Below are 15,021 nucleotides of genomic sequence, written 5' to 3' on the forward strand. Positions count from 1 at the left end.
TGAAGCACCTGGAAATGTTGTTATATATTAAATATAATATTATATTTTATAAATTAGGAAAAATCCACCACGAGCGTCTGATGAATCAAATTTTAATCTTATTGTTATTTCCCACATGGGAGGAAAAGCACATCATTATTCTCACTACTTTTGCTGCAACTTTTCATTTCAAATTACAGATAGAGATCATCTGCTTCCCATTAGTAACACTGGAAACAACACACGCATTGCAGGCCGAGCTAGCCTGAAGAATTCTTTCGCCCAAGCTCTAGCTGAACTCGACCTACCCTTTTATTGAAGAGCTCTTAAATGTTCCAGGACATCAAATGGTTGCTTAGCAACACTTAAACACTTGTGTGCTTTTCTGGGATGCTGCTGCTGCAAGATCATTGTGACTATCTGTTTGTATGGGTTACTCCACCACCCAAGGACTAACCTGCAGCACGTCTCAGGAAACACACTTGGGATTCTTCACTGAGAAGAGAAACTGTCATTTACCTCTCAATTTATACTCATAGATCTTGTTAACAGCAGCAGAGTTTATCTATGTTCATTCAGAGCTATACAGTATATAAATATTGATGTTTTAGATTGAAGGGCAGTAATAGTTTCTAAGGTCGAAACACATTAAACCGGTAGCGGAAAGTCAGCACAAGGGAACAGGCTTTCCCCTTTTTTTGGTTTCGCAGTTTAATGCATATCCAAAGACTGTCCTTCAAGGAAAAATAACATCTATTTCTTTTAACACAAAGCCTTAATAAATAGTATATGTTCATACTACAATGAAAACCTTGCCTTTTCAACATCTTAGCGAATCTGAATTGAACTTCAAAAAAGAAAGGTAGGCTTCTAATGCCATTCATTGGGAGGCACCAATTTTGTCTTTGTTTTCCAACTAAAGCTTGAATTCCATATAAAAACAAAAGACCCCTTAAATGTTTAAAAACTTATGAGTTCTGGCAAATTCCAAAGCCGTTGCCCGAAACGGTGAGCTCTTACGGCAGTGGGCCTCGTCAGATTTGTCCTTGCAGTCGGCGTCTCCGTCGCACTTCCAGTTGAGGTGGATGCACTCCCCGCTGGCGCAGAGGAACTCCCCACTGCTGCAGCTGGGCTTCTCCGGCTCCGTCTTGTGGCCGCAGAGCTCCACGGACTCGTCCGATTTGTCCGGGCAGTCCGGGTCCCCGTCGCAGCTCCACAGCTTGGGGATGCAGGCCGAGGAGTTACAGCGGAACTCCAGGGGGCCGCAGCTGGGGGCCGAGCACTTCTCCTCGTCGCTGCCGTCGCCACAGTCATCGTCCCCGTCGCACACAAACATGGCGGCCAGGCACTTGCGGTTCCGGCACCGGAACTCGGTGGGGGGACAGGCCTTAGCATCTGTGGAGAAACCAGGATGGTGGGAAGCAAAATTAGGTAAAGCTAGTTGAGTGGCCCAAAAACCTCCTGTGGGAGCATGAAATAATATTGTGACCCATTCCCGACTCTCCGGTTGGGCCCATATTGTCCAACTACTCCAACGATAGTCATTTCTACGGAAGCTAATCAGCACCACTGAGAGTTTTGGAAAAAAATAAGATAATATTACATTTTATCAAGATACTTTTGGCATTTCAACACGATAATTAATAAACAATATAGCCTTATATATTTATATCTTGCAGTATATATGCAATCATTTTGTCCCAAGGAAGGTAAAACTGTCTTTAACAGCAGAAGAATATGGCCACACTCATCTCTGTGCAAAAGAGTTAATCTAAAGGAGCATGAGTACTGTCTTTTGTATACTGTACATGAAGCAGTACAGCCTGTCAGTGAGCATTCCTGGGCTAAACGCATGCCCTTTTCACCATTTCTGTGAAAAGCAGAAATGACACGGCTTTACAAACACATGTGAAAGTGCAGAAACATGTACTGCACATGTGTTTTTCTCTAATCTTTAAACATATTACACAGTATTTGACAGTTACACTTACTGTTGATTTACTGTTATGTTACTGTTGGCCAATCATTGAATCTTTAAGCACAGAAACATCAAAAGTTTTTCACATATGCTCACATCAAATACATTTGAATTTGGAATTACACAGCAAAATATAGGGAATATAGAAAATGAGAAGAGATACAGGCATCACATCTCTTCAAACAAAATGGAAAACAACCCCAATAGGCTACACAAGCAGTAGCCAACAGAGTGATAAACTGTATTTATGAAGAGAGTCTTGTTGTTACAGTATATCATGTATTGTAAGAATCAAATTTAAAGACAGAATTATCTCATTTAAATGCAAAACTATCTTGTTTAAACATAAAATTATCTAGTTTAAACGCAAATAACATTTTTGTTTAAATGCAAAACTATCTCTTTTAAACACATTTTTTTTCATTGCGCTGATAAGTACATCGCTGTGGAAATGCGATTGATATACTGTAGTAACAGCTCATCTTCCTGAATGGCCCAACTGTGTAAAGGTGATTACTCAAGCACAGAATGAGCTCTATGGTTATGAGCTGACTGTAAGTAGGGTTCCCAGGGTGGCACAGCACAAATGACTGAATCCCAGGGAGGTTAGGGTGACAGCCAGAACTCTCTCAGCTCTTAGCAACACAAAGACCCCAGGGGTGTCCTGGGTGCTTGTAAGCAAACAGTGTTGTTGATAATGGCTCTCAGCATTGAACCTGGGACAGTGATAGATACTGGGCAGGTCAGAGGAGTCAGTCTAAACTTCCACATTCTCTCCTGTGTGTGGCTGTGAAGTTCATACACGCAAGCCAGGATATGAAAACAGTTGGCTTTTTAAACCAGATGTGAACAAAGATAATTCACGATTCAAAAAAAAATGTAGTAACAGTCTAATCTGACCTTAAGTTCAGTAAATGAAAAGGAAAAATCTTTTTGGAGAACCTATTAATTCTTACAAGTCTAATCTATTACCTTAGCTTTATGTGCTGCTTATACAGAACAGAACACTAGCTTCAGCTCTTCTCAAGGAGCATTACTGAAATGTATCTTCATCCCAATCTTTCTCTTTTCTTTTGTTTCTTTTGTTGTTAACAATTTCTTTTGTTGTTATGAAAAAGAGAATAAAAAACGAAAACTGACATATTGAGGCGCATAGTACACAATATTAGAAATGTGTTGCCTTGGCATTTTTAACATATCAATTGTCAATACAAAACATTGACTGATTTCTCAAAAGCCAAATATTAATCTAACCAGTATAGCTTTCTTATTTAATGTACCACATTCACTCCAATGACATGGCAATTTCAGATTGATTCCAACTGTGCCACCCAGGCGTTAATGTATTTTAAACTAATCATATTTATTGCACAAGCTGAGAATGTGTGTTGTTGTTAAAACAATCACCAATGTGCAGAAGACCGCAATGAAGCATTTCACAGATATGAGCATTTACTTCAAAACACATCATAAAGTCAATTAGTTTCAAATAACAATGATAGGCCTACTGTTATCCTCTGGTTCCAAAGATGCAAAGACGAAACCAAACTAAAACTAGTGTAAAAAAATGAAGCCCAGCACTCTGCAGTGTGCAAAATCTAAAATGGAAAAATAAAAAGAGGAAAAGTATAAAAGGGAGGAAAGCATGATCTTACAGGTCATGTTTATAGTGAATAAAGAAATAATACAAACCTTAATTTCTGCTCTCATCACTGCACAAATTCTGCACTTTGTAGAACAAACAAACAAGCTGCAGCTAAAAGGTCAGTCTGGCACACATTCAAGTTTGAATCCACAATGCAATGAGGGGGCTGCTTCACAGCCCGGATGCTATCAGGATATTGATATACAGAAATATCACCTCAGCTTCTCCTGAATTGACAAAAAAAAATATGACCAATCCCCTAAGTCAGTCTGAAATAGAAAGTTTCTGCCATTCCAAGGCTAGATTAATCGTTTTTCTTACTTATCAGTTAAAAACACAACACCTCTTGGGACAGCCAGATCAATGCACAGGGACCAAAATACGTATAATTATCATACCTGCTATAAAACAAACCATTTTTCTAAAACAAAATGACACACTATGGTACGGACAAATTGGCCTATTTGAATATTAATGAAACACAAATAAAAAAAAACCTGTTCTTAATATTCCTAGGTATTTTAAATAACTTGGTTTAAAGATCGAAGGAGGTGGTTTAAACTAAGATGTCTCTAGAAGGGCAATCCCCAAAAGACTACTATCCCACTGATAGGAACTGATCAATCACTGAACCTATCAATTCAGAAATGAGACCTTTGATCACCTCAGGATTGGTAACAGACAACGGGTTGCACCTGCTGCATCCTGGGATTGCCTAAGGCTCCACCATGACCCTGGACTGGATAGAATAGAAAGACAGAGAAAGTAATTACGGGATAATTACAGGATAAGGCTGCTTAGAGCTACTGTGCCTCATCTATGAACAGCAAAACAACTGTGTTTATTGAATTCTTAAGAGATTTTAAAAATGTACTTGCTTTCTTCCTCTTTATTTTAACATGCTGTGAACTCCTTCAGCTCTAGGTTTCTTTAGTTAGAGACGGTTTATTCCAAAATCAAAAGCACAAATGGCCCAGCAAATAAGATGATAGGATTTCTCCTATTAATTACCACTGTCCCCTTTACTGAAATGTTTGGGAGACGGCTCATGTACAGTATGTCTCATCTCAAAAATCTTTGTACTCTGCAACTACAGCATGCTTAGCTATACAGAGGTTTGCAATTTTATAAACTTCACAAAATTTAATTTTTCCTGACATTTGTTTCCATAAAGTTAGATTTAGATAAAGGTTTTCAGAAAAAAAGGAAACAGTTTAGTTGCTACCTTTAAGATACCACACAATTGGATCGGAAGTTAATGTAGCATATGTCATTCTTTGGCTACAAGGCTGTATTTAAATTAATGTAATTAAACCAATGAGCACTGAAAAGATTCCCCCTAGGATGCATGATTCTTTACTAGCCAAAAGAAACTATGATGTATGAGTTCATGGATAGCAAATGGCAGAGAATATTTTATGGAGCAAAAGGTTGTACATTTAAACCCTGTTCGGCTGCAGCCTGCTTCCACATTCTGTAACACAAAAGCAGCTGAAGTAGTAACTTAATTAGGAATCCTCCGCTGTGTAATAACATCAAGCTTCTATGCCAGCAGACATGCAAACATAAATAGGAAAAGTCAGCTTGGGATGGATTGATTACATTCAGTGTGTTAGAATATACTGTCCTTTTTTCTTCTTGACTTGGTGGTTAAATCACAGCTCCTACCTTTGCTGTTGCAGCAGTGTCTTGTGGGATGGTTAAGACTCTACATGAGCCCAGATCATTGGGCAGCTCCAATAGATATTATAGAAGTGTGGGGGCAACAAGGCAGCTGAAACAAATGGCCACCACCAGACTATACATTATACATACATCCACCATCATGTGTGCGGGAATAATAGTTTCTTTGGAGTTGAAGAGGAAATGGCCCTATGATCCTGAGATTAAAGATCACAGCTCTCCAAGCTATTCAACTAAACATTCTCCTCCCACTTGCCTTTAGCCATATGCATCACAACAGAGGCATTGACAAGCTTTCTCCCACTTCACTGCACCACCTATGAACCACAATCCAAACAAGCCAAGCAGCTCTCTATTTGCCAAAAGTCAGTCAAGCCTGAGCTGAGCATCTTGCACATGTCCAATCAGGACAAAGCTCATTAATCCCTTTACTAACGCTTTAACTTGGAAAACCGCGTTCTGCAATGTCTGCTTCTAAACACCACACTCCAACATTTCACCATATTAATATGCACGCCATCTGAAATGAATAACAGCTCAAGCAAGGCCGCAAATTAGTCTGGTCATTCAACAAATATCAGTTTACAGTGCCTGATGGTGTCTGATTGGAACTGTCCGATTGAATTAAGAACCAAGTCCATTATTACTTTTTTCATTATTGCCTATAATAGCTCATTGACACTAGAGCAAAATAACCACTGGAGTTTATAATCTTGGTGCTGCCTAAATCTATGAGTTTATTATTAAATGCATATAAATTTATTTATTTGTATTAAATTCCTATAAATCATATGGAAATATTTCCAAAAAGCCCAAGCCCAAAATGGCAGAATATGGAAAAATTTTGTCTTTTTTAATCTGAGGACTGTCATCAGTATTTCCCATTTTCAATATCTGCTAGAAAGGGAACTTTCTTAGAGTATAGATGGTGCAGCATTTGGGAAGGGGACACATTTTAAACATAAGGCCCTTCAATGGTATGTCAGAGTGCATGCAGCTCCTGCCCACTTAGAAATGAAACTGTGGATACAGCAAGACACAGCTGTCATGGAGACAGACCTGCCTTAGAGGCTAAACGGATTTTAACAAACAGGTCTGTGAATTTAAAAACAAGCCGGAGGGTATTTAAAGGCAGGCAACAAAGAAAATTTAAGTTCAGTTAAATTCATTTTTTAGAAATAGACACTTCAAAAATATCCCACAGGTTGGGAAAACGCTTTTGCGAAATACAATCAAAAACTACTTAAAGCCAGTGGCATATTTCGAACAAAAGAATTACGTACTATGAGGCTTTCTGTATTGCTTCTCTACAGAGGCCTAAAGGCTTAAGATTTCAAAGAAATATCCCTTTGCCTACTGGCATGTGTAGTTCAGTGAGGGGTACCAAAGGGGTTTTTTAATTAACTAATCAAACACCATCTATAGGGATCCAACGGCTGCTTGTATACAAACCGTATTCAATAGCCACAAAACAATTTCCAGCGGTACAATGCGACTTGAATATAATATGCAGCGCACACCACGTGGTGTTCCAGCATAATCAGGAATTTCTTCCATGTAGATCCAGTATAAATTAGTAGACTTACTGTAGCCATAGAAAAAGAACAGTAAGTGTAAAAGTCTATTATAATGGTTCTCAATGAATCTTTTACCCTCCAAACATATTTAATTCAAACCTGAAATTCTGTATATTTTATATATAGTGACAAAATTAAGGAAGGTTTTGTTATTCCCAATTACATCTACAATGTTTATACAGTAACTTTCAAGACCCATCATATGTGTCGTCATATGAGTTACAAGGAGACATGCTTATTATCAAAATAAACATACTACTTATAAATGCAATAAAAAACCACAAACCAATTTATGAGGACAAAGACATTTTTAGTCTTTGCACTAAACAGATATGACATAGGTAAACTACTGTATGCTGGTAAATATTTGTTATCAACAGTTTTCATCAACAGGGAGTTACGGTGAATGTCTCAAGCTAGTTAAATGTGTGGCTACCAGTTGAAGCACTACAAGCTGTACTTCAACCATGTACAGTATGCTTTGCATCAGATTCTTGATATTGTCTTGCTAGATTCTGTGCCATTCCTTTGCTGAATTTACCCATTCCTCTCTCTCTCAGCTTGCACAGGGATGTGCAAGCTGAGAGAGAGCTCTGGTCCCTGAGTCCTGAGTCCTGAGTCCTGAGCTCTGGTGCCTGAGTCCTAGATGTCTCATCTCATCCCAGTTCATCCCACAAATGCTTCAAGTGGTGCCATGCAGTCAGAGGGCCATCAGTCACTGTCAGTGGAGTTATATAGCAACCGATACTTGCTTAGACTGTCACATTTGGTCTTCTCCAATATTTGTTTTGTTGTAGTGTATCATGTGCCTGTCTGCAATACTCTCACTGACATTTAACAGGGTGATCTGCACAAAACATTGATTCCTCAATACAGTACTTGGCTATATTACAAGCAAATGCACCTCCAACAATACTGATAGTACAAAGACATTAGTCTCTTAATAAACAGCAGGACAAACTGGTTCTGTGTTCTTCTTTGTCAATTTTCTCCCAACTACACATTCAACAGGTTAAACCACACTGAGATGATTTAGTGCTCAATAACAACAATCCAAATTCATTCAACAGTATCACATCAGTTATGCATGATCAATTACTCAAATTATCTCGGTCTGACCAAATCAATATCCAAAGTCTGTGTACTTTATTTTTCTGAAAAATACAAGCAAGGGCTAATGTTTCTTTTGATCTTCAGTACCTATTAAATATCGTACCGTGCCACAGACTGCATTTTTATTAGTTGATCAAAAGCAGGCATTGTTGGAAACAAAAAAATCTTGTATTATCAGCCCACGATACAGATATACACTTAAAATTAAATGTATTAATTATACCTTTAATCATTAATATATTACATCCAAATTGTCAAATAATCAAATAAAAGTAACTTTTCTCTGACAATTCATATTTAAAGACTTTGAACATTCTAAATAATGTCAGATTAATACCATGACTCACAGCTTCCAAGTAACAATTTGCTTTCTATACAGTATATTCTAAATATTTTAGATCCTATCTGTTCCTTGTACATCACCTGTTACCTGTTGTTGTTTTGCACATTGCCTGTTGTCTCTGTCTTCTTTTTCTTACACAATTGTATTTTTGTTTCTTTTGTACTGCTTACCATCTGAGAGCTAGCTAAATAGCATTTCGTTATACCATATACCTGTGTATGAGTATAATGACAATAAACTTAAGCTTGAATTTGAACTTGAAAAGTATAAGACACTGCAAACTTATAACATTCTGCCATAATGGAACATGAACGTTTTTTCGCTTAAATATCATGGCGTAAGCCAGACAACATATAAAACAAAGCTGCACATTTAGGAGCTCAGGAGTTCCTGGCTCTCCCCTAGGGTTATACTTTATGACTGCTTCAATAGAAAAACCTTTAAGTGCCAAGTTGCTGCAGCTGTGTTCACAAACACCTTATCTCTGCTTCCACTGTCATGCTGTGGTTTATAAATGCACATTTACTTTACCAAAATCTCATTAGGCTGAGATGATACAACTTAAAATTCTACAATGATTTTTTTACTCAAGGTCAGAAGAACTTGACTGGAATCCAATCAGCAATTGATGTTAGGTAGCTGTGATTAAGACATATAAATATGAGACATGAGCTCCCGACGCGAGTCTGTTCTAGCACTCTAATCTCAAGACCTTGTGGCACATTCTAATCAATATTAACGAACCGGAGGCTTTCCCAGCCCAGCCACCTTCTTTATTTAGTTGATGGTTACTCTTACTAATAATAATAATAATAATAATAATTACTTACACTTATATAGCGCTTTTCTGGACAGGTAATGGGGACTCCCCTCCACCACCACCAATGTGCAGCATCCACCTGGATGATGCGACGGCAGCCATAGTGCGCCAGAACGCTCACCACACACCAGCTATCAGTGGGGAGGAGAACAGAGTAATGAAGCCAATTCATAGATGGGGATTATTAGGAGGCCATGATTGGTAAGGGCAAATGGGAATTTTGGCCAGGACACCAGGGTAACACCCCTACTCTTTGCCCTGGGATTTTTTTAATGACCACAGAGAGTCAGGACCTCGGTTTTACGTCTCATCTGAAGGACGGCGCCTGTTTACAGTATAGTGTCCCCGTCACTATACTAGGGCATTAGTACCCACATGGACCACAGGGTGAGTGCCCCCTGCTGGCCCCACTAACACCTCTTCCAGCAGCAACCTTACTTTTTCCCAGGAGGTCTCCCATCCAGGTACTGACCAGGCTCACACCTGCTTAGCTTCAGTGGGTTGCCAGTTGTGAGTTGCAGAGTGATATGGCTGCTGGCTAGTAACCCTTCCCCACTCCCAAAAGTCCAATTTAGAATAGCCAATCATTGTCAGCTGCACACGTCAAGGAGCAGGGAGGGACCCAGAGCACCTGGTGAAAATCAAACATGACTACTGGAGAACAAGCAAACTGAAGAACAAGCTCACCACCATGCCAGACACAACCACTGGAATTCATAGAATTACAACACTATTATTCATACTAATTATTATAAATCATATATTCAATATTACCACTCCTTAATAATTCACATTAATTTGTATACCGTATCTTTTACAGTGCCCTTGAAACTCCCCAACCAATGCTTTTTAAATCTTTTTTAAAAGAACTATCAAAGATACCATGTGTATGGCTTTTGTGAGGAACACCAGCATTTGTTAGATGAAAAGAAATGTCCAGCAAATTCATGTCATGAACTGCCTAGCACATAGCAGATTGGAGATCCATCAGTTTTAACCTGGAATCACTCATCCTCCCTGACGGCCAAACATTCAAGGGGATTCTGTTTAATATTGCATTAACTACAAATGCTCACTGTCACAGTTAGACTTTTTATAGGCAGAGGCAACAGATTTCAAGCCTGTAGTGGTATGCGAAAGACAAGAAATAACACCGGCTGAAGCCATTGTTACATGGTTCTGTAAAAAGATTTTGACCACAATAGTTAATGTGTCCTGTTTATTTTTTTCAGCCTTAACAGTCGGGCTGATCGATCATGACCACCTATTGATAGTTTATCAGGATTTGCTACTTCCTATTCGAGTTTCTCTGGGTGTTATGCTGAATAGCATGCTGACAGCTTCAGCACTCCACATTCAAATCACAATAGCAATCCTCCTTTGTGAATATAAGCTATGTTTGCAGAACTTTTTCAAGGCTTTGTGCCTTCACTTACTTTATGTTTCCATTATTAAATATCAAGAGAACAAGGCTCACACCAAACAAAAGCTCTCCTTATTATTACAGAATTGGAAAAACTGTTATTTAAAAGCCATTTTTCCTGAATAAGCTGTAAGGTGCTGCGTTTATCTCTTTAGGAATCGCCACTTCCCTGTTCATCTGCTGCCATTTTTGATTTTACCCTTTAGTAAATTATAGTTACCATGACTAGAAAAGGTCAATCCCCATCTCCATAAGATACACCATTATGGATCAGCTATTCATTTTTTAAAAATAAAAAGTGACTTATGAGAGGGACATTTAAATAGTTTTCTTCAAAAAGTAATACAATTAACCTAAAGTAGCAAATCATTCTCACAGAGTCTCAGAGCTGTTGTGTAAGAGAATTGTAGTATAATAGTTTGTTATAACTAGTAAATAGGGTAATAACAAACAAACAAAAGTACCTTAAGAAACAGGTAAGTAATACTTAAAACTATGTTCTACTACATTTTTCCCAAGTAATGTCCTACGTCATATGGCTACTATTCTATGTTTTTTCTTTATTTTAAGACATGGAAGTAGTTGTTACACATATAAAGCATCTACAGGACTATAGTGTTATTTTGTGGTTACCAATTAATAATGATGCTTTGTTAGTAAAAAAAAGTTACTTTCACCTTGGTCTTAATTACTTTTTCCTTTGAGATCTTGTAGCAAATGAACAGACACACTGGGTCTATATTACGCTATGGATTAAACTTGATGCCTTCCCAAGGAATGTATTATTTCTGGGTAACTTATTCTCTTCTGTGCACAGCTCTAAAAAGATCTGGCTTTGCATTCCCCATGGGTCTGGCTGGCAGCTATCAAGGCGACATGTGTGTTTAATTTAAAGATAAATTTAGTGCTGGTAGGAGAGGGCTAAGCACATCTGTAAACAAGCTCTTGGCCAAGTAAAAGAACACCGAAAAGAACAGAGTTCACTAATATCTAATTAACCCGGCATAGGTATTTTCACATGAAAATGCAAAAAAATATATACTCAAGAGAGATTACTGTACATCTGTTGTACAAATAGGCCACATTCTGTGAAGAAGAAACTAACTCCATCATTAAATCTAACAAAAAGTCAGACTGCAGACAAGGTGCCTGGCAGCATTGAACCTAATGAGTGTCAACAAGTCTTCCTCTCTAGAGAGAGCATAAAAATCTAAACATAATACCATAAGAAACGTTGGAGTGGAGAGACTATTTGACCAATCAAGCTCATGTGGTGTCTAGTAGCTAATTGATCTGAGGACCTTATCCTACTGTTACAGAGTTACTGCACGGAGGCAGGCATTAACCCTAATCCCTATGGACAAACTCTAAAAGGATAAGACTGTCAGCATCCACCTGACTAAGGAAACAGAAACGCTGCTCATCTTTTGTCTGGAGGCCATCTCAAGCAGTAAAGAGCTATAAAGTGAAACAATGGAATTCATCACATATACTGTAATGATTCTCAGTGTCACTGACTCCACACTTAGCAGACGAATAGCTGCTTAGCTGGCTAAAAAAACATCTTCTGTTGCAAACACAAATCTTAACAGGTCAGCCATCCCAGTAAAATTCAGAAAATGATTTATAGATAGAGGCTAGCTTTCCATTCACAGTATAACCAGGCAAAATAAGGTCAATTACTTTCATTATTCTAAGCAAATTTAAAATATCCCATTCCAAATTACCCAAATGTGACACACAAGCATTCTTTTCATTCCCTAAGCATCTTAAGTCATGGCATTAAAGCAGTCTAAAAGGCACCGGCACGTTTTTCTTGCACTGCCATTAGGGGAAATCACACTTCACCAACACAGCTGCAGTCCACCGTAAAAAAACAACAAAAACGTTGTCACAATTACACTGAAGTTCTTTTGAAGAGTAAAGGTTTTCATCTCTGTAAAAAAAAGTAATTCTGCTTTCTAAATTCTGTCTATATTTTCAATAAAAGGGAACAAAATCTGTAAACGCAAACCGTGTAGCTTTCATTTCTTTAAATTTCTGAGAGTGGAGTTGTAACATCCATGTCTTCTTATGTTCCTGTTTATTAAGAAAAAGCATTTACAGAGAGTAAAACCGCTTTGATATATATGACAAAAATAATTTAAATACATAGGTTGTACTTCTGTTTTGAACAAACTCATTGAGCATTACTAAATGTGCATTACTGTATGTTTTTCAAATGTTATACAAATTTGAGGGAATTACTTTAAAAACCATTTTAAGTACCTGTAAAGTACCGCATTAGTACTTTGTGTGATTCCCAAGGATAGGAGAGTTACAACTTCATTATAGGAAAAAGCCATAATGTAAGTTCTTCATTAGGAATAAATAACTCCAGAAAACATAATGGCAATTAGTCCCCCACAATTTTCTGCTGTCTTTAAAGGGTGATTTCTTCCTGCTTCATAGAACCATGAGTAAATAAATAAAATAGAACACTAAGGCTTTGCCTCAGAGCAGAGTATCTCAACCACTGTGCCTTCAGACATTAAAAGCTGTGCACTAGAATTGTGTGCAAGTCACATATGAGAAAAATGAAAAATAAATATATTAAATATTTATATATGTATGAGTTTTGTCGATTAACCGAAATGTTGTGTTGCACATTCATACTGTATATGTATATACATGAGACACAGGTCACGCTGGAAGACTGCTCATGTGGGAATTGCAAATTAAGTTGCTCAATTTCCAGACATAAAAACCAAAAAGAGAACAGTTGACCGATAGCCCATTTTTCAAAATATCGAACTCGGATTAATCTCTGAAATAAGATCGGATTTCTAATATTAAAACTTATGTTTGGGAGTGTGACATGTACTGTATGTGGTAGGGTGAGGGGTCAGTGAGCCACATAATTTTCATACTTATTTAAGTGGGCTGCGGAATGGAAAAGGCTGAGAATCAATGCCTCGGAGAGACAGATCCATTTAGTTGCTTTACACTGTTTGTCATCCACTACTGACATCCTTCAGCTGTGGTGAGAATGTTGAAAAGACAGCAGAGAAACTCACCTGATTAAGACAACATAGCCACTATATGTCAGAACACCTATGCAAAATGAAAGGCTTTTGCCAAAAGCATCGCTTTTAATTGTTATTTAGTGCTTTTCAAAATTATGTGATTACTATAGTAATGTAACAGCATATTAATGTACTGTATCTGTATCGTTCATATTGAAAGATTTAAAACATACATGCTTTAAAGCGTACATCTCATTTCAGGAAATGATCTAGGGAGATCCCAGTTACACAGCAAGGCATTTACTGGAGCAATTTAACAATAACCGAGGAAGGTATAAGAGACTGCAGCCTGCAATCCCTCTTTTTTAATTCTTCTAATTACATTTAATTAATCTCCAGATTTCCTTCCTTGGGATCATCACTCCCCTCTGCATCCTTTGGAGTTTTAACTCTCATCACAATAAACCTAAGAAGCAGGACGAGAACAAGAAACATTCATTCAGGAGGAGACTTTTCAACCAGTTTCTGATCAGCGCACATCTTACAGCACCATTTTTCCCCACCCCCTGGTAAAACATGGCCTTCAAGCTTAAATGTACACGACTGCATATTATTGCAGATTAAGAGGTGGTAAACTATTTTCGTAGCATTTTGTAATGGTAATAAAGAACTAGTCTGCCGATTTTTGCATAACTTAACAAATGGTTAAAGTCAATAAGCAAAACTGATTAATTTTAAAAACCACATGCAAGAGGAAGGGAGCTGCCTGGGGGGAGGATGACAGTATCCAGATTCAAGGGGAAGGGATTTCCATGGCAAAGCTGGTGGAGCTGAGGAAGGTACAGCCTCTCTTTTGTCAGATTTAAATTAACATCAGGACATACATTATTCATTATTCATCAATGCAACCTACCAGACTTCTTTGTTGGCGTCGTCTATTTTTCACACCAAAATTTTGGGCTATTGTCATATTTTGGGTATTTATTTTCACTAAAAAAAACAAAGCACAGAGAAAGCTTTTTTTCTCATCCAAAGAATATTAAAATTGACACTTCCTTTTACCACACAAACAGCCCAGCCGTGCTGATTTCTATACCTTTATGTTTTTATTTCTTCGTTGTTCAGCACAGAACGTACTGTACAGAATCTTTTATGTTTTCATCACAATACAAGGAGACAAAACAAAAAAATGGATATACGTATACTTAATATGTGAAGAATTTAAGGAAGGTTATGTTAAAATTTTATAATGCGGTAATAAGGCCTCATTTGGAATTGTGTGTACGACTTCGCTCACAATGTTATAGAAATGATATTGCTGCTCTGGAATCAGTCAAGAGAAGAGCAACCACATTCAGGATCTTAAGGGAATGTCTTACCTACAGGATGAAAGAACTGAACCATTTTAGTCTCGAACACTGACTACAAGGGGTCCGGATACAAGTATTCAAAATC

The 15,021-nt window shown here is 37.8% G+C and overlaps 1 protein-coding gene across 6 annotated transcripts in view; it reads right to left on the reverse strand.

The window, feature by feature from the left end:
* Positions 1-15,021, reverse strand: part of lrp8 (low density lipoprotein receptor-related protein 8, apolipoprotein e receptor) — a 126,301-nt gene that overhangs the window by 33,887 nt on the left and 77,393 nt on the right. For all 6 annotated transcript variants that reach the window (XM_069194194.1, XM_015355611.2, XM_015355613.2 and 3 more), the window contains one exon: positions 1,000-1,374. In XM_069194194.1, the coding sequence (XP_069050295.1) occupies positions 1,000-1,374 (375 nt within the window). The remainder of the gene's footprint in view (positions 1-999; positions 1,375-15,021) is intronic.

This window comes from Lepisosteus oculatus, chromosome 9 (genome assembly GCF_040954835.1).
Source record: "Lepisosteus oculatus isolate fLepOcu1 chromosome 9, fLepOcu1.hap2, whole genome shotgun sequence".
In the NCBI taxonomy this organism is placed as follows: Eukaryota; Metazoa; Chordata; class Actinopteri; order Semionotiformes; family Lepisosteidae; genus Lepisosteus; species Lepisosteus oculatus.